The sequence below is a fragment of the Artemia sp. Qi Xiang Cuo genome, chromosome 1 (genome assembly GCF_049724085.1).
Source record: "Artemia sp. Qi Xiang Cuo chromosome 1, ASM4972408v1, whole genome shotgun sequence".
NCBI classification, from domain to species: Eukaryota; Metazoa; Arthropoda; class Branchiopoda; order Anostraca; family Artemiidae; genus Artemia; species Artemia sp. Qi Xiang Cuo.
In genome coordinates this window covers 28,637,181-28,657,643 of record NC_142794.1, presented here as the reverse complement: position 1 = coordinate 28,657,643, position 20,463 = coordinate 28,637,181, and the positions used below count along the sequence as shown (strand labels likewise).

The 20,463-nt window shown below is 34.2% G+C and overlaps 1 protein-coding gene across 1 annotated transcript in view; it reads left to right on the top strand.

Annotated features, from left to right (window-relative positions):
* Window positions 1–6,645: 6,645 nt before the first annotated feature.
* Window positions 6,646–20,463, top strand: part of Tom20 (translocase of outer membrane 20) — a 60,552-nt gene continuing 46,734 nt past the window's right edge. Inside the window, exon 1 of the mRNA XM_089094338.1 lies at window positions 6,646–6,811. Coding sequence (XP_088950464.1) covers window positions 6,685–6,811 — 127 coding nt within the window. The 5' untranslated portion in view covers window positions 6,646–6,684. The remainder of the gene's footprint in view (window positions 6,812–20,463) is intronic.

Here is a 20,463-nt window from a genome sequence, read left to right as displayed (position 1 = left end):
ATAGTTTAGGAAAGTTAATTGGTAGTTTACTTTTAACATTGCTGTGTCAGAGCTTGTGTTTAGGAACTTAATTCTTTAACATGTTTTGTGATTGGTCGGTTAAAAATAATCCACGAAACAGAATAAATTTTAAAATGATTGCGCTTGGACCTTGAGCCTTTTTTCAAGTTATAGTTGAACCAAAGAATATTTGAAACGTTGCAATCTCCGTAGCCACATTTACTCTAATTGTTTTTATTCCTGAACTCTAGTCAACTTTTTGTAGCTCCTGAGACTGAGTAAAGTCAGTGCGTAGTGACCTACGAATGGTATAAGGACTTTATTTTATGGATTTCGGAGTTTTGACAGAGGCGGTCTTAGGGCTATTAAAAAGGTTTGTCGAATATCTACAAATTTTTTTAAGAATTGGTATAAAATTATAAGGCAATTCAGAAGGATAATAAAGGTAAATTTTTTATAGATATATTTCTTATATATATTCTGAAGCATCAGCGAGCTATGATGGCAAAAAAAACAAATGTTCTTTGACCCATGAGACAGGGTGGAATTGAATCCTAATTAGCATATATTCAGGTTTTATAGACATGGGCTATATTTTTAGTTATATATATATATATATATATATATATATATATATATATATATATATATATATATATATATATATATATATATATATATATATATATATATTATATATATATATATATATATATATATATATATATATATATATATATATATATATATATATATATATATATATATATATATATATATATATATATATATATATATATAGTATTTTTTTTTAACTGAATAAAAGTATTGTGTTATAGCCAGCCTCTCTACAATCTACATTTAGTCCCTCGAATATACATTTAGTCCCGCGAAACAGAAATGGCTTTGTCAAAAGAGGAAAGTAAACAGACTTCGCTTTTAGCGGCACTAGAATTAGCAAAACTTCGACCAGCTTTGCTCGAACTTTGTCTATTAGAGATAAATTTTTATCCCCTCCAAGATTTGTGTACAGTAGAGAAAATGGAAAAAAGCTCAATCAAGGATTGTAAAATGAAAAAAAAACAGTATTCAGTATTTAGCAAGTAGAAGTAAGTTTTTAATTAGTAGTTTTCTTAGTGTTAGTAATAAATGCAATGTAATAGTGCCGTATATCACTAAATGATAAAGTATTTGTATCGCAAATTAAAATAATAAAATAAAAGATAATACGTACAGGAAAAAAATATCTAGCTGGACCGATGAAACGTTGGTAGAAACAGAAGAATTTTAGGCATGAAAGTAGCAAATAGGGTCCTTATTCAGCCTTACTACAGGTACAGGCTATATACTTATTGTTCAAGAATAACACTGCTACAATTTAGCAAAGGAAACACATAAATTGTTTTCCGAACAATGATAGGTTAGAAGCTGCCATTTCGAAGTGTTTTAGGAGTAGAGATACATCGAAAATATGTCATTTTACGACGTAATAAGCAATAGAATTACCTTTGTTAAAGATAACCCGAATACTAGGTTAGTTTTTAGTTTTACAAGCAAAGGGAAGATAACGATATATAAATATGTAATTGAATGACTTGAGGAAAGGGATAGAAAAAAGAGAAAATTAACCTTATAAGTAAGAAAACAAATGTGGAAGCTTATAAAAAGTCACTGAAGGAAGCGAAAGAAAAAGAATTGTTACCCAGCTGTGAGGGGAAGTCTGTATAAGGCCAGAAATTCAGTGAAAGAAACCGTTAATCACAGAAAATGGAGGCATGGGGATAGGTCTTAAAAGGGTCTCCTTTTACCTACACAGAGAACCTTCATTTGAATAATGGTGTTAGAAAAAGTTCAAATTCTGAATTAGCTGAGCAAAATGAGTCACAAGAAAGTTCAAATTTGAATTTTAAACCATGTCTGCTTTTGAGCCATGTAGATGTAAAACAAGCCAGCGTTTGGAAGCCTTTATGCATGTTTACATAGAATATAAGCCCACATTAGGACAACCAGAGAAGGCAATGCATCTTTTTGGGATAGCTAATATTGATAATTCTGGTCCGCCCTTAATGATGAACCACCCTCAAGTCTAGTATAATTATAAATCAGTACTGTTTAGTCGAATATAAGATAGAGTTTATATCAGATAAAATACGGTGTGATAGAAGAAATGAAATAGATTGAAGCTAGTAGTTCCTCATATTCAAGTTAGCCTACAAGTAAATTGTATCCAGCAACGAAATAGAAATAATATTACGGAAAAAATTACACAGGACGTTACGTTCTATATTACAATAATTATTGTTCAGATTCCTAGCTTTATATGGGTTAAGGTAAACTTAATAAACATTATATATTTAGAATCAGCATTAAAAGGCAATTCTTTTGATATGTATATTTAAAAAAAAAAATTTTGGGTTGTCGAAAAAAAACGAAGGAGGGTAGAGTACGGAAATAGGGTCATTGGAAGCTAGCAAATTTGGAGTTGAGCTCATTCACTGCTGGTCTCTCGTTGTTAAGCACAGGCAATGCATCTACTGACCTTTGCCTTTCTGAGGTTACAACTCCAGTCGAATTTTAATTTTTTTTTTTAAGAAAGTTAAAAATAATATTAATAAGAAAAACAGCAAGAGTTTACATTAATTGCAATACATGTATAAGCTAGCTGTTATCTTGTTATAATTAGTTATAGTCTAATATATTAATTTTCTTTATTGGTTACAAAAAGTAAAAAGGAAAAAAAATTTAAGACAATAATTAACCGCTATAAATATTAAACCGAAACATACAACAAGCTAAGAAAGCAAAAAAAGTGTAAAAGAAACAAAAAGCAATGTAAAAATAAATTATAACTTAAAAACTTACCAGGGGGTAAATGCCAAGAAGCAAAATCTATTAAAAAGAATTCAAAAATAAACCTCATTGTCACAAGAAATTTACAGTATTTCAAGGTGATAATTGTAATTCTAGCGATGAATTGGATATAAGAAAATGAATTGCCACAGGAGATGTCTAGTTGAAATAACTGGTTGTCACTGTACCAACTCAAGCACCTAAATCCCAATCCGTTGAACCCTAACACAAACTAAACGTATCCACTTTTTCTTTGAAAATAAAATATAACATTATACAACGAAAAAACTTGCAGTAATGAACAGAAATTCATTCATACAACTTTCCCAGATTTAAGCTTGTCAATAAACCACAGATAGTGAATTGTATTCAAAGCCATGTAGCCTTACAAAGGGAATTGTTGTCTCTCTTTGGCAAATAAAATTAGATTGTAATTAAAGCTAAAATAAAATCTTCAACCAGTATGTCGTAAAAATTGCATTTTTATGAGGAAATGAGAACCAGCAAATGCGGGGCAAAACTTAATTAAAAGTGTTATAAAAATCAGCTGAAAAAAATACAGTACTTTTCTAACACGAAGACTTTCGGACGAAGAAATTTAAATATAAAAAAATACAGGTTGCAAAATTAGAAACCCCCCCTCCCTCTTAAGAAAACCTAAGGAGATAATGAATATTACCATAGAATGGAAATCATCATACAAATTTGCAAAACTCATGGAATAAAACGTGAAACATATAAATATATGCTTAAAACAGACCTGTAATAATGGAAAAGCTGAAAAAATCTGGAAAAAAAACATTAGTCTTCATTGAAATAAATAACCAAAAAAAGAGAAGGATTCAAGTTAAAAAAAACAGCAAGACGAAATTAAAAGAAAAGAAATTCAACGGAATCAGTTAAACTCTGTTATACGTGCATATTGAACTGACTGAACCAAGAAGGCACATAATATCCTTAAGGACTTAAGTTGAAGTTGAAACCTAAGACAAGACCATTAAAAATTGGGAAGTTAAAGTGAAAATAATCATTGTTACTTGTATATTCAAAAATAAATTACTGTGTGCCATGAAGGCAAGGTATTTTCTGCAGAAGGGCCACTTTGTTTGAGAACAAAATATAGAAAAAAAACTGTGGCCACAAATCAAAAAAGGGTGACAATACTATATGATATAATTAATTATTGTGTGTGCAGGTTCATAATAGTCCTTTTAGCTGTAGCTGATGACAAGAGAACTTAGAAACGTTATAGGAGCAACCAGAAGGCAGCCGTGGTAAGTGAACCTTCAGGGTGCAGGCACGAGTCAATAGATAGTGCCATAACAGGTAAAAAGACGAATAGCTAAATTTTTATCTTATCAAATCAAGCTGTAAACGGAGCCTTGTCCCAAAAGGACATTAAGGCTGGGAAAAAAAGAGATTACAGACAAATACATTTTTGTAACTATCTCAATCACCTGAAAATTCAAAAAGAATAAAAAAAGAAAAGTTCGAAAGTTTGAAAAAACAAACAGGCATATAGTAAGCTAAAAAAAAAAAAAGTTAATGACACAAGCGGTTCGAAATAGAACCAAAGTTGTAAAACACAGGTAAGAAAATGTATGTAGTCGTATATGGAAAAGTTATATAGTGGTAACAAATGTTGTTGAGAAAATATATGCAGTTATAAAGATTATTTCTAGTTTTGCGAATTAAAAAAAAAATACTTGTGTAAGTTATTACACAATGCTTGTATATATATATATACTATATTTTAATTCTCTTTAAGTTTTAACTAGTGATTTAATGTTATATGTAAATGTTTGACTTCGAGTCAACGTATAAATATTTTTATTGTGAAACAATCTGTTAAGTGATTAATAACTATATATTAAGAGTAAAAAGAAGGGAAAGTAATTAAAAGTAATTAACTTTCGTTTAAAAAAAAGAAAAAAGAGTGCAGTGATATATACAAATCTTGAGCGTTTCTTCCTACTATATATAGGTAACATATTATGCTTTATGTGTATTCTAATGTGAATATTTATTTTAGATACAGCCTTAGATATTTTTTTTTTGCAAAAAAAATTTTTCATAGCATCCTTTCGGATCCATTTTTTTCAATCATTTTTGAAGCATTTTGGAAAGTAACAAAATTTGAAGCTATTTCAAATGTATCTTGATACTAACATCTCATACCATTAGAAACCAAACCATACCTGGTTAATTGATATTTTGGAAACTCTATGGAGTATTACAAACTTTAATACAAGTTCATCAGAAAGTCAGATAAAATCAGATCTTAATTTAGGCCTAGAGAATGTGCTAGATAGCCGCAAGGCTTCATATTAATGAAATATGTGAAAATGTTTTTGCTGGAAAAATACGGGAAAATTTAAAAACCAAAAGTACTATGTCTAATTTATCCAAGGCATTTCTAAACCTGAAAAATAAACTGTATATCAACCACATCGCACAGATTTTTTGGGAAACGGTAGACTGATACTAACTTTATGCCGGATTGACCTCTGGTCCGCTGTTTTAGAAATACCTTGGAATCTTGTTGGATCATTGTAAGTGTCTAAATATCTTATTGTAGTTTTCTGAGACTTGTGGTCTACTTTGGACAGCCAGTCACCGTAGAATATATATTTATCCGGTATTATTATATTTTAACTAAATAAAAGTATTGTGTTTTAGCCAACCTCTCTACAATCTACATTTAGTCCCTCGAATATACCCAGCTGGTACGCCTCATTAGTCCAGTCATAGCCTAAGGCCCGCTACCAGAGTTTAAATACCTTAGGGCCAGAGTTTATCTCCCCTATAAAGGGAGAATAAAGGCATCTACCGCTACACGGCTTAATTACCATAAGAACCACGTTATCACACAATAATCACAAATTGGAATACAAAACAGACTAATTTCAGCTTCCAATATGTTTTCATAGTCACTTTTATAATCCATTATTTTTATGTTCATAGATGTCACATTGACTTTTTCTCAAGCATACTTCCTGATTGCGAAGGACTGTTTTCCGTTTCCATGCCATTTATTTTGAGGGTACGAACAACATCTGGTTCAAATCACAAGTGCGTGACCGGCAGAAATATTTTACACCCACCAAGTAATATAAAATAACCCTCGGAAAAACTCTACTAGAAATAAACCAAATACACAAAAAATGATAAAATAAAAGAACAAATTTTGCCTTGCTTCTGGGAAACAATGACACTTGTATTGTGTGCTCCTATTGCTTAACGTCTAGAGGTCAGGCATTACCAATGTGACTTTTCTTATTTTCTCCCACTCTGCTTTGCGCAAGAAAACATAAGAAAAACAATGCTTAAAATATATAATTATCCACAAGAAAAGCAATAGTACTTTATATAGTTTAAATCTTTCAAATATGCGTCCGATAGTTTTTACCAGGGACATTGCGACACAGCAATCAAAGATCTTGATTTGCAAAGTTTCTGGCATTTTTTAATAGAACCAGTATCTTAAAAATGCTGAAAACAGCGACAAATCTTCAAAAGATCTGGTCAAAAGTACACTCTATGACAATAACCTCCGTCCGGACTTTCTAGGAAGGCTTATTTAGCATATGAAATAAGCTTCGGGTGTAAAATATATATATATATATATATATATATATATATATATATATATATATATATATTAAAATAAGTAGACGAAATGACTATGTTAATCAAATATGATGGAAGTCCGAAAAATTTAATAATGACAGTCACGATGCATGCAATGTAGGCCTCCCTTTATGTTTTTAAGTACTACTCATTAAGGAAGAAACTTCTCAAAACAATTTTCAGGATCAAACTTAAAAATTCAAAATGTGGTTAAGTAAAAATGCAATGATTGCTGCTGGAATGGCTGCTGGAACCTTTTTTATAGGCTACTGTGTATATTTTGACAAAAAAAGAAGGAGTGACCCAAACTACAAGAAAATGTTGAGAGAGAGTAAGCATGATTGTTTTAGAGATAGGTGCAGGCTAGGCTAGTCACACTGTTAACTCTTGTCTTTTTCATGGTGAAAAATTCAATTGCTATTATTATTTGAGGTAAAATTCTACTTTAGCTACTTTTGGCCATCTTGGAATGGGTTTAGGTTAGGAAAATGAAACTTTCAGGTATGGGTCTACAGGCCAAAGAATGTCCTGGGAAGGTATTTTGAAGTACCTACCTCCACTCCTTCTCCGGTAAAATTCTACTTTAGTTACTTTTGGCTATCTTGGAAAGGGGTTGGGTTAGGAAAATGAAACTTTCAGGGATGGATATACATGCTAAGGTTTGTCCCGGGAAGGTACTTTGAAGTACCTACCTCCACTCATCCCCCCTCTATATAATGATAAATTACTGCACATTACTAGTTGTTTTTAACTCATATTTCATCCTATATTACTATCATAAATATAAATCACTGCTTACCTTACACAACTTCTGCTTTTAACCTTGTTCATTAAAATATATTCCAAAATCCTATTTAAATCCTAAGCCATTTTCATTTTCACAACTAGTAATGTGCAGTAATTTACCATTATATAGAGGGGGGATGAGTGGAGGTAGGTACTTCAAAGTACCTTCCCGGGACAAACCTTAGCATGTATATCCATCCCTGAAAGTTTCATTTTCCTAACCCGACCCCTTTCCAAGATAGCCAAAAGTAACTAAAGTAGAATTTTACCCTTCTTTTTGCTATCTTGGAAAAGGGTTAGGTTAGAAAAATGAAAATTTCAGCAATGAATCCAGGATCAAAAACATAGGCCTACTATAGGACAGTATTGCTAAGCTTCCATGTTAATCCTCTTCTGATTTCCAGGTCTTAGAATTTTGCATACTTGACAGGTCTACCAATTGAAATTTTGACAAAACAACATAGCCTATTACCTTAATGCTCAGTCATAACTTTCTTTTTCTCTGGTTTTAGCTCTGAAAACACAATTCTGGTAATTTTTTTTTGCAGTTCATTTTATTGACTTACAAATAAAGTAAGCATACCACTCATTGCCTTTTTTATGCTCTTTCATAATAGGCCTTAATAATCATTTATGTTATAAATGAATTTTACCCCCACTCCTTTATATACCAATTCAGGGTATATATTTGCACATTTGGGGGTGAGGGTAAATTTTATTTCTGGTGTAAATGAGAGTTAAGTTTAAACTTTACAACCCCCCCCCCCTAATGTGCAAATATATACCCTGAATTGGTATCTAAAGGGGGGGGGGTAAAATTCATTTCTGACAAAAAATGATAATTATATTTGAAAAGAGCATAAAAAGGCATTGAGTGCTATGTTTACTTTATCATAAGTGAACTTTATGAACTGTGGTTCATCAATGTTTTTTTTCTAAATTTAGAAAATGTATTTGCAAATCTTAGAGACTTTTTAAATTCTGAAGCTGAAAACAGTTTTCTTGTACTTAATTTAAGCAGAAGATCTGTTTTGACAGCTTTCACTTTGATACCACAAAGATTTCATGCCCTTTACTCGCTGGTGTCTATACTGACTGATGCTGAGAATGACAATGATTCTTTAGTTTTAGCAGCCCATGATCTTGCCCGTGCTTTTGATTTGTCTATCCACGAACATATTTTACTCTCTGCAGCAGAGAGAGGCGTAGAAAATTCGGTAATCGGACCCCTTGATTCAATGTATAGTAATCTTTGTGTTAGGATAAAGTGTCCTGGGTGGGATTGTGATATGCTTTTAGAAATTGATATACCAGTGAAAAAGGGTATTAGGCAAGGAGCAGTAAATTCACCAGATTTATTCAATAATTCCGTAATCAAAGTGCAACATGAAGCACCAACAACTTGTATTTTATGTGGGATTGATGTATTGCTCATAGGTTATGCTGACGACATTTTAAACATTAGTAGAACCCTGAATCGAATAAAGAGTTGTTTTAGTGCATTAAAGGTAGAATATGCTCGTGTCGGCCATACATTTAATCCATCAAAAACTGAATTGTTATTTTTCAATTATAAAGTGTCGACTGAGGACATATGCGTTATGCTAGATGATACGGAAATCAAACCTGTTCCATTACTTACTTACCTTGGAGTCCTGATTGGTACGTCACTCAAGGCCACACACATACTTATTATTGCTGATACCCTTAGAAAAGTTTGTTCTGCATATGGAAAGCTTGTCCTGAGCAAGGCAAGATTTAGTCATGATATTTTAGCCCGATTGTATAATGCATTTGCTTTACCAAGTTTTCTCTACATCTCCCCGTTTTGAGTTGCTTCACACAGACAGAGAAGAAACAGTTCTGCACGATTTATTTTAAATATGCTAAGTATCTGCTTGGACTACCACCATGGTCCAAAAACCGGTATTTGATCAGTAGATTTGGATTGATAGACCCTGCCTTGGCAGTTCCTGCCAGAGTAGCAAGTTTTCATAAAAAGTTCATGACTCTAGGTCATCCTTGGGAAATTCTTTAGGGACAGACTTGAGTTGAATGTGTTATTTGAATGTCGATGTTGAGGGCCCATTTCATTGTATATATTCGTGTTAAACTGTACTTTGTTGTTTGTCTTTTTTCTTTTTTTTGCATTTTGTTCACTTTTTTATACTCTGCTGCCCATTGTATCTTTTACAGTTTTGGCAGGTAATAAATCTATATTATTATTATATTATTAGATTTGTAAAGGTCATCAAAGATTGCTGCCCTCAAGAGGCAGAAGAAGTAAAGGTAGGTAGGATTGATTATGATATTAGGATTGATTATGATATTAGGATTGATTATGATATATATATATATATATATATATATATATATATATATATATATATATATATATATATATATATATATATATATATATATATATCATAATCAATACTACCTACCTTTACTTCTTCTGCCTCTTGAGGGCAGCAATCTTTGATGACCTTTACAAATCTAATAATACACACAGAGTCTTTACACACTCAGTCTAATACACACAGAGTCTTTGAATAGTGAAATTTACCTACAATTAAAGTGAAGATCTGATACTAGAGTAAAGAAACATCTTCAGGACACTGTTCTCTGTTGTTTAAAATTAAAATCCCCTCCATTAACCATAATTTCCAGTATATCTACAAAGCCAAACAATAACAACTTTAAGCACTTTTCTTCCCCATTGATATCACTCCTGTTTCATTCACCTATGGTACAACTCTCTTACAAAGGGCTATGTTGGAGCACCATCTAGAGGTCAAGGAACAAACCAGTATTTTATTGTATTAGTGGGATTTGAGGCTCTTCTTGGGAGGAAAACAAGCAGAAGAGGGGAGGACACCTGTTGCAATGGCCATAGAGGTACCTGCCAGGTCCTTTGACTCTTAAACTGCAGGGAATAGGTAGCAGGGCTCTACACTTCCCTCATTCTCCTTGACATAAAAGCTCCAAAGAATTTCTCCAATGTGCAGGGTTGCTGGCAACCATTTCTGTGTATATCTTGTCTGACACCAAAATTAGACATGCAGTGTTGCTATGCTGGTTTTTACAAAGTTATCACAACATAGCCAAATTGGACTGAAAATTTTTTTTTACCCAAAAATAAGTGCTGCTTTGAAGAGACTTTGTCAGTTGCCCCAAAAAGGAGTTGATCTTTGTTCAGCCTGTGATGCTATCCTGCAAGATGAAAGCTATGCACTTCTATTTGATGGTTGCAAAAGGTAGGTTTGCATTGAATGTTTAAATATGTCAAACCCTTAATACAAGCTGTTTACAAAATGAGTCGTCGCTTAGGATCAACCTGTTATTGTCCTATATGTAAGCAAAAAGGAACAGCTGCTTCGCCAGAAGTTATTCAGAGAATTGTTACTGACTCTTTTGCAAAATTCCAGTCAGACTTGGAAGGAGGAATTGAATGCTCAATTTCAGGCACTTCTTAAACCTCTAAGTGAAAAAACTCAGGTCTTGGAAACTGAACTACAGGAAAAGTGCTCTCAGTCAGATCTGAAGAATGAGGTTACCTTAGCAGTATCACAAGTTATCCTCTAAAGTAAAAACTGACCTGTTCAACAAACTTTCTAGCCAGATTGGTTTGGTTGTGGACCAGCAGATTTCCATAGTTGCAAGTCAAGTAACTCAGTGTGGACTTGGTGACTTAGTACAAAAAGAGAAAGACCTCATTTTTTTTGGTTTTGAGGAGATGAGTCTGATAAGCTAGAAAGCTCAGAACAAAAGTGATCTTAAATATGCCAATGAAGTTCTGCTGAATGAGTTTCCAGCTAAGTGTGCATTCTCTTTATGCCTGGGATGGAAACAAGGGAGTAGAAGTAGACCAGCAAAGGTGATTTTCAAGTCCCCCCTTGATTGTGATGTTGCAGCTTTTTTCCTTGTGAGCAGGATTGAGAATATGAGGGTTAGCATACCAAGCTTCTGTGTTGCACATGACAGAAGCAATGCAGAGTTGGCTGAGAAGAAGATGTATGATGAACTTATAAAGGAGCTTACTGGGAAAGTAGCTGCTGGTGAAACCAGTTGGAAAATCAAAAAGCGGAAAAATGGGCCAGAACTAGTGTGTGAATAGAGGCTTTTTTGTCTTCAAAACAAATCAGAGATGTCATAGTGAACAGTTAGTTGTGGCATAAACAAATGCAGATTGTTTATTGTCAAAGTGGGATGAATTTGTTGCACTTGCTCAAAGCTGGAAATCCCATGTAATTGTTGTGACCAAAGTTTTGCCCAAGAATTGTGGTGACCCCTTTGTCCATTTTAGGGAACTAAGTGGATATGATTATGTGCATAATATTAACTATGAACAAGGAGTTTGTGTTTATGTTTGTTCTTCCCTGAGTTTAAAATATAAAGAAGTTGATTCTGAGTTTACAAGTCAAGGACATGAGTTTTCAAGTCCCAAAGTGTGCATATAGTAGTGGTTTACCAGAGCCCCTCTAAAAGTATTGATAGTACTATTAAAGACAAGGGCCTACTCAGCTAACTTACTTACCTTTTGTCAGTTTTGTCTGAAATTGTGATTGTTGGTGACTTTAACACTCCTGGTATATATTGGTTATCACACAGTACAATGTTATCTGATTCGAGCTTCAGGCATAAACTAGTACAGACACTCGGTGATAGCTTTCTCCATCAGCATGTTACTGAACCCACTATGTTTCAAACTGGAATGAATTCGTCTACCTTAGACCTTATTATAACTTAGCACCCAGCTGATCTAGAGAATTTAGAATTTTTGCCTCCTCTTGGTAAAAGTCATCACGTCGTATTATCTTTCTGTGTTAATAAGAACATTCCATTAAATCCTAAGTCAAAATTGTTATATAATTATTCTAGAGGTAGTTATGATGAATTTAGAGATTTTGTATGTTATTTTCATATTGTTAGCGAGCTTCAGAATAGTTCTGTAGATGTAGATATAGCTTTTGAGTTTATCCACGAAGTAGTAGTAGAAGGATGTGAGAAGTTTATTCCAAGGTATACTATCAGAGAGGGTATGAAGAAACGTAATAATCTGCCAAAATTTGTCCTTGAAGCAATATCTGTGAAAAATAGACACTGGAGAGCTTATTTATCAGATGGGGATGATGAATTTTGGTATGCTTACAAGAGGGTAAAGAATAGGGTGACAATGATCCTGCGCATCACACACTGAGTCAGTGGAATTGTCAATAATTAGTTGGACACAAAGTTGTCCAAAAAGGTATTAGAAGTATGTGAATAGGGGCAAAAAAGAGCAGTCACCATCATCCACGGTCTTCAATGACCCAGTCACTGGTGAAACTGTTGATGATGATAAAAGAAAAGCAGCCATTTTAACAAAACCTTTTCATCTGTTTTTGTTAATCCTGCTACCCATACAATATCTAATTTATCACTGACACCAGAAGCTTCTGTGTTACAGAATGAGTCACAATATGATAGTGCCTGAGGTCGTCCAAAAAATTATCTGTAAGCTTTCTGTTGATAAACCCCTGATATAGATGGTGTCTCAAATATTATTATGCAAGAACTGGCTTATTCTTTAGTGGCTCCACTTGCATTACTTTTTAATCTTTGTTTGGAGTCTGGTAAGTGCCCGGCTGCATGGAAAAAGGCAGTCATGAAACCCCTTCATAAGGGTGGACCAAGGTCAGATTTTACGAATTATCGCCCTATCTCAAACACGGCGATTTTTTCGAGAGTAATTGTGTATTGGATCCAAAATTATTTTGAAAAAAATAAATTGTGGAACACAACAGAGCATGGTTTTCAAAAAAATCGATTGTGTAACATGCAGTTAACAGAAGTAATCAATGATTTTCAAAAGATGGCTAATTCAGGCCTAAAGTTTGATTGTGTTTATTTTGATTTTTGTAAGGCATTTCACAAGGTTTCAATATCCTTGCTGGTGGAAAAATATCAAAAGTATGGGATTGGATGTAGAAGCATGACTTGGATTAAGGATTACCTAACTAATCAGACACAGAAAGTGAAGGTTGGTGAGGCATTATCTGAAGGGTGTGGAGTTCTATGTGGGGTCCCTCAGGGTAGCTGCATTGGACCAGTTTTATTCTGTTTATTTATAAATGATTTACTGCAGGTAATCGGAAACAACACCATTAAAATGTTGGCAGATGATGTAAAGCTATACAGGTGTCACCTCCCCAGTTGATGTGACACTTATACAGGGAGATTTGGAAGCATTCTTTGAATGGTGTAATTTAAATTCTATGTTTGTTAACCAGAAGAAATGCCATTTGATGCATTACTTCATGAAAGATGTGGCATACTGGTACTTCATTGGTGACATGTTGGTGTGCCCTGTTAACTCTATTAGGGATCTTGGTATTATTTTGATGATCAGCTGAGGTTTGACAAGCAAGCATCAGCTGTTTTGCATAAAGCAAACTATGGTTTGCTTTGCATCAAAAGAGCTTTCAGAAGGTTTAACCTGAGAAGTTTTACCACATTGTATAAGACAGTGGTGTGTCTTGTTGATGAATACTGCTCATCTGTGTGGTATCCAACTAAGAAATCTTATTCACTGTTGTTTGAAAAGGTGCAAAGACAAGCGTCCAAATCAGTCCCCTATCTGAAATACCTACCTTATGAGCGGAGATTGAGTACCTGAGCTTACCATCTTTGCAATTCAGATGGGACAGAATGAACTTTGTCAATAATTTCCACATCATAAAGGGTATTGACCATGTATCTGATGAAGATTTCTTTGAGTATAGTCATCATCCATCTACACGGCAGAACTCTTTAAAATTGTACCAGCCATGGGTATCAAGGAAAGTCGGACAGAGTTCCTTTGTAAATTGTTCAGTAAAACACATTGCCCAACCGAGTAGTTCTGGTGAATGATGTTGTGGCTTTCAAAACAGTATTAGTTGAGACCTCTTTTTATGAAAGGCAGTACCTAGGACCATGAAGTGTATATTTTTTGTAGGGTATCTTCGTTTTTTTTTTTTTTATTAGGAAGTTTATAGTTTTTGTTTTCATTGTTTATAAGTGTTGCTCATGGTATGTAATTTGTGCTGTATGAGACAAGCCTATGGCTTATTTATTTCTGATTAATAAATTAAATAAAAAAACAAGTTTTTTAAACTGAAAGTAAGGAGTGACATTAAAACTTAAAACGAACAGAAATTATTCAGTATATGAAAGGGGCTGCCCTCCTCAACGCCTCGCTCTTTATGCTAAAGTTTTTTATTGTTTTAAAAAATAAAGTTGTGAGACAGAGTCAAACTTTAGCGTAAAGAGCGAGGCGTTGAGGAGGGGACAGCCCCTTTCATATACGGAATAATTTCTGTTCGTTTTAAGTTTTAATGTTGCTCCTTACTTTCAGTTTAAAAAACTTGTTTTTTTTATTTAATTTCTGATCGTTTTTTAGTTAATGCAGCTTTTATTTTGGCTCACCATCATTGAATAAGTAAACAAAATTTGCATAAAAATTTTACTTTTCTTTTGCTAAATGGATGTCTCTAAATTTGGTTATGACATAATTTACAAATTAACTTACTTAACTAACTTCTATATTTGTATATTTTTCTTCTGGCAAAAAATACAAAGTTGCAGATTTTTGCAGATATGAGCTTGAAACCTATGTAATAGGGTTTTCTGATACACTGAATCTGACGGTGTGATTTTCTTTAAAATTCTTTCACTTGTAGGGGATGTTTCCCCCCTCTTTAAAAAATCGGGTAAATTTTCTCAGGCTCGTAGCCTTTGATGAGTAATACTAAACTTAATAAAATTTATATATTTACAATCAGCATTATAAACACATTCTTTTCGAAAGTTTTGGTTAGTATTGAGCCGTATCGGTTGTTTTTTTTATTATGTATATGTTATTACTTATTATTATATTATTATGTATATGTTTTTTTTATTATGTATATGTATATGTTATGTTATTATGTATATGTTATTATTATGTATATGTTATTACGTATATGAGGGGGTTCTCCCCTTAGTCAATACCACGCTCTTTACATTAAAAGTTAAAAAAAATTTGATTCACAAACCCCTGAATCACAAAGGTCGTTTAATTAGAATAGATAGCTCTTTTGAAAGCACTAAAAAAACCGTAGCGTAAAGAGCGAGGTATTGACTTGGGGGAGAACCCCCCTCACATACGTTATAATTCCTGTTCGTTTTAAGTTCTAATGTTGCTTCTTACTTTCACTTGAAAAAACTTGTTTTTTATTTAATTTCTGATCGTTTTTTAAATAATGCTTGGAAACCCGGCGCCCCCTTCATAGAAAAGTCCCTTACTCCAAAGAAACATTCTCCACGGAAAGATTCTCCAGAGTAACCCCCGTCTCTAGCCACCCCCCCCCCCCTCTGCAGAAAAAAATCCTTCCTGAAAATGTCTGTGTACTTCCCAATAACCAATAAATAATGCTGGCAAGTCTGGCGCCCCCTTCATGGCAATTTCCCTTCCCCCACGAAAACTTCTTTCATGGACAGATCCTCCAACATAACCCTCGACCCACCCCCACCCCCACCCCCCTACTACCAGAAAAAAAAACCTGAAAACTTCTGTATACTTCCCAATAACCAATACTATATGTTAACATTGGGTAAAGTTCATAACTTTTAGCCCTTCCTCTGGGGACGTTGGGGGATTAAGTCATCCTAAAAGACATATTTATCATATTTTTGACCATGCTGAACAAAATGGCTATCTCAAGATTTTGATCAGATGACTTTGGGAAAAAAATAAGCATGGGAGGGGGCCTAGTTGCCCTCCATTTTTTTGGTCACTTCAAAAGGGTACTAGAACGTTTAATTTCCGTTCCAATGAGCCCTCCCACGATATTCTAGGACCACTGGGTCGATACGGTCACCCTTTGGAAAAAAAAACAAATGAACATGCATCCATGATCTTTCTTCTGGCAAAAAATGCAAAATTCCACATTTTTGTAGATAGGACCTTGACACCTCTACAATAGGGTTTTCTGATACGCTGAATCTGACTGTGTGATTTTCATTAAAATTCTTTCACTTGTAGGGGTTGTTTCCCCCTCTTTAAAAAATTGGGTAAATTTTCTCAGGCTCGTAGCCTTTGATGAGTAATACTAAACTTAATAAAATTTATATATTTACAATAAGCATTATAAACACATTCTTTTTGAAAGTTTTGATTACTATTGAGCCGTATCACTTGTTTTTTTATTGTTTTTTTTATTACGTATATGTTATTACGTATATGAGGGCGTTCTCCCCTTAGTCAATACCATGCTCTTTACGTTAAAAAAATTTGATTCACAAACCCCTGAATCACGAAGGCTGTTTAATTAGAAGATAGCTCTTTTGAAAGCACTAAACAAAAACTGTAGTGTAAAGAGCAAGGTATTGACTTGGGGGAGAACCCCCTCACATACGTTATAATTTCTGTTCGTTTTAAGTTCTAATGTTGCTTCTTACTTTCAGTTGAAAAAACTTGTTTTTTTATATTTAATTTCTGATCGTTTTTTAAATAATGCTTTGTAACCCGGCGCCCCCTTCATAGAAATGTCCCTTACCCCAAAGAAACATCCTCCACGGAAAGATTCTCCAGAGTAACCCCCTCCTCTAGCCCCCCCCCCCCCCCCGTCTCCAGAAAAAAATCCTTCCTGAAAATGTCTGTATACTTCCCAATAACCAATAAATAATGCTGGAGAGTCCGGCGCCCCCTTCATGGCAATTTCCCGGTGCCCCCTTCCCGACCCACCCACCCCCCTCCTACTACCAGAAAAAACCTCCTGAAAACTTCTGTATACTTCCCAATAACGAATACTATATGTTAACATTGGGTAAAGTTCATAACTTTTAGCCCTTCCCCTGGGGACTTCGGGGGATTAAGTCATCCTAAAAGACATATTTATCATATTTTTGACCATGCTGAACAAAATGGCTATCTCAAAATTCTGATCAGATGACTTTGGGAAAAAAATAAGCATTGGAGGGGGCCTAGTTGCCCTCCATTTTTCTGGTCACTTAAAAAGGGCACTAGAACTTTTACTTTCCGTTCCAATGAGCCTTCCCACCATATTCTAAGACCACTGGGTCGATACTATCACCCCTGGGAAAAAAACAAATAAACATGCATCCATGATCTTTCTTCTGGCAAAAAATGCAAAATTCCACATTTTGTAGATAGGAGCTTGAAACCTCTACAGTAGGGTTCTCTGATACGCTGAATCTGACGGTGTGATTTTTATTAAAATTCTTTCACTTGAAGGGGATGTTTCCCCCCTCTTTAAAAAATCGGGTAAATTTTCTCAGGCTCGTAGCCTTTGATGAGTAATACTAAACTTAATAAAATTTATATATTTACAATCAGCCTTATAACGACATTCTTTTTGAAAGTTTCGATTATTATTGAGCCGTATCGCTTGTTTTTTTTTTTATTACGTATATGTTATTATGTATATGAGGGGTTTCTCCCCTTAGTCAATACCATGTTCTTTATGTTAAAAGTTAAAAAAAATTTGATTCACAAACCTCTGAATCACAAAGGCAGCTTAATTAGAATAGATAGCTCTTTTGAAATTACTAAAAACAACCGTAGCGTAAAGAGCGAGGTATTTACTTGGGGGAGACGCCCCTCACATACGTAATCATTTCTGATCGTTTTAAATTATATTGCTGGTTTTTATGTTCAGCTGAAAAAACTTACTGTTTTTATTTAATTTATGATTGTTTTTTAAATAATGCTTGGTAACCCGGCGCCCCCTTCATAGAAATGTCCCTTACCCCAAAGAAACATTTTCCACGGAAAGATTCTCCAGAGTAACCCCCTCCTCTATCCCCCCCCTCCAGAAAAAAATCCTTCCTGAAAATGTCTGTATACTTCCCAATAACCAATAAATAATGCTGACAAGTTCGGGTCCCCCTTCTTGGAGATTTTCCTTCCCCCATGGAAATAACCACCAACATAACCCCTGACCCCCTCCCCTCCCTACTACCAGAAAAAAACCCTCCTGAAAACTTCTGTATACTTCCCAATAACCAATACTATATGTTAACATTGGGTAAAGTTCATAACTTTTAGCCCTCCCCCTGGGGACTTCAGGGTATTAGGTCATCCTAAAAGACATATTTATCATATTTTCGACCATGCTCAACAAAATGGCTATCTCAAAATTTTGATCGGATGACTTTGGGAAAAAAATAAGCATGGGAGGGGGCCTAGTTGCCCTCCATTTTTTTGGTCACTTAAAAGGGCACTAGAACTTTTAATTCCGTTCCAATGAGCTCTCCCACGATATTCTAGGACCACTGGGTCGATACGATCATCCCTGGGAAAAAAAATAAATAAATAATGCATCCGTGATCTTTCTTCTGGCAAAAAATGCAAAATTCCACATTTTTGTAGATAGGAGCTTGAAACCTCTACAGTAGGGTTTTCTGTTACGCTGAATATGATGGTGTGATTTTCATTAAGGTTCTATAACTTTTAGGGGGTCTTTCTCCCTTTTTTTGAAAATCAGCTAAATTTTCTCAGGCGCTTAACTTTTGATGGGTAGCACTAAACTTGATGAAAGTTATCTATTTGAAATCAACATTGAAATCTGATTCCTCTGATGTATCTATTGGTATCAAAAACCCGTTTTCTAGATTTTCGGTTACCATTGAGCTGGGTCGCTCCTTAATTACAGTTTGTTACCACAAACTGTTTGATAAAGGTTTATATTAGCAGACTATTCAGGTAGCTAGAAATAAACTTACCTCTATAGTAGGAATTCCATCCTGAATCCAAATTTAACATTCATTTGCATTGGAAATGAACTTTAACCCCACTCCTATATATACCAATTCAGAGTATATTCAAATTCAGGTAATATTTTGTTTATTTATTATTTATTTTATTTTATCCAATAAAGGACGAAGCCATAGGCTTGTTGCATAGCAAACACAAAAAATAACAGCTTAAACAGCAGCACTGCAAAACACAAACACAAAGTTTTGTTACACAGTTAACAAAGCTACATTGACCTTTTTTCTTGTGCACTAGTTGGCTGATACATGGCTGATACAATTTATACAAGTTTTGTCGAGTGGCTGAGTAATGACTAAGTTTGAAGAAATCAGCCCATTCCACATTATTGACACCCTTCATAATATGGAACATATTGATCAGGTCAATCCTATCCCATCAAAACTCCAGAGAAGGAAGTCCCAAACACTCCAGTCAACGCTGATACAGTAAAAGGCTCAAATATAGCACAAACTTTGATGTCCAATGTTGAACCCTTTCAATTAGCTGCGAGTCAAATTTCCATGTAGGATAACACACAGAGGATCAACATTCTACCACCGGGCGTAATATTGTGTTGTATAGTGTCATAAAAGTGTGAAAGTTAAATTTCCTGAAACTTCTCTTAATTCAAAGCAGTCTGTAATTAGCATTTTGCAAAATTGTTGACACATGCTTGTGAGACTTCAACTGGTTATTAAAGTGAACACCTAAATCCCTTATTGAATCTGCAGATGAAATAGGTGTATAACCAAGAAAATAATAATAAGTCAAGCTTTTTGAAAAGTAATAGAGTACAAAACATTTTTGATGATTTACAAACATGGAGTTTAATTTACACCAATCATTTAGGGCATTTAGATCCTCTTGAATAAGGGTGACATCTACCAGGGAGGTAACACTTTTATACAGTTTTATATCATCTGCAAACAGTTTGACACTGGAGTGACAAAACACTTCAGGCAAATTGTTGACAAACAAACAAAATAGCACTGGGTCCAAACAAATGCCTTGTGGCACACCACTCAAAATCAGACTCACTTGAAAGTGCACTATTGACTATAACTCGCTGGGAATGGCCTGATAAATAATCTGTAATCCACATTAAAGTTCTACTGCCTAGCTTATACTTTTCACATTTTTCAAGCAACAAACTAACTGTAACTTTGTCAAATGCTTTACTGAAGTCAATGTACAAGCAAGCAAACTTCAAACCGAAATCAGCCATATTTTGGAAATCTTTTAAAACTTCTAGCAACTGCGTATTACATAACCTGTTTTTTCTAAAACCGTGCTGTGATGGATGCCATAATTTATTTTTGTTGAAGGAATCCTGTATCCAATATACAATAATCTTTTCAAGAACTCTAAAAAAAATTGAGGTGTTTGAAATTGGACAATAATTTCCAAATTTGGAT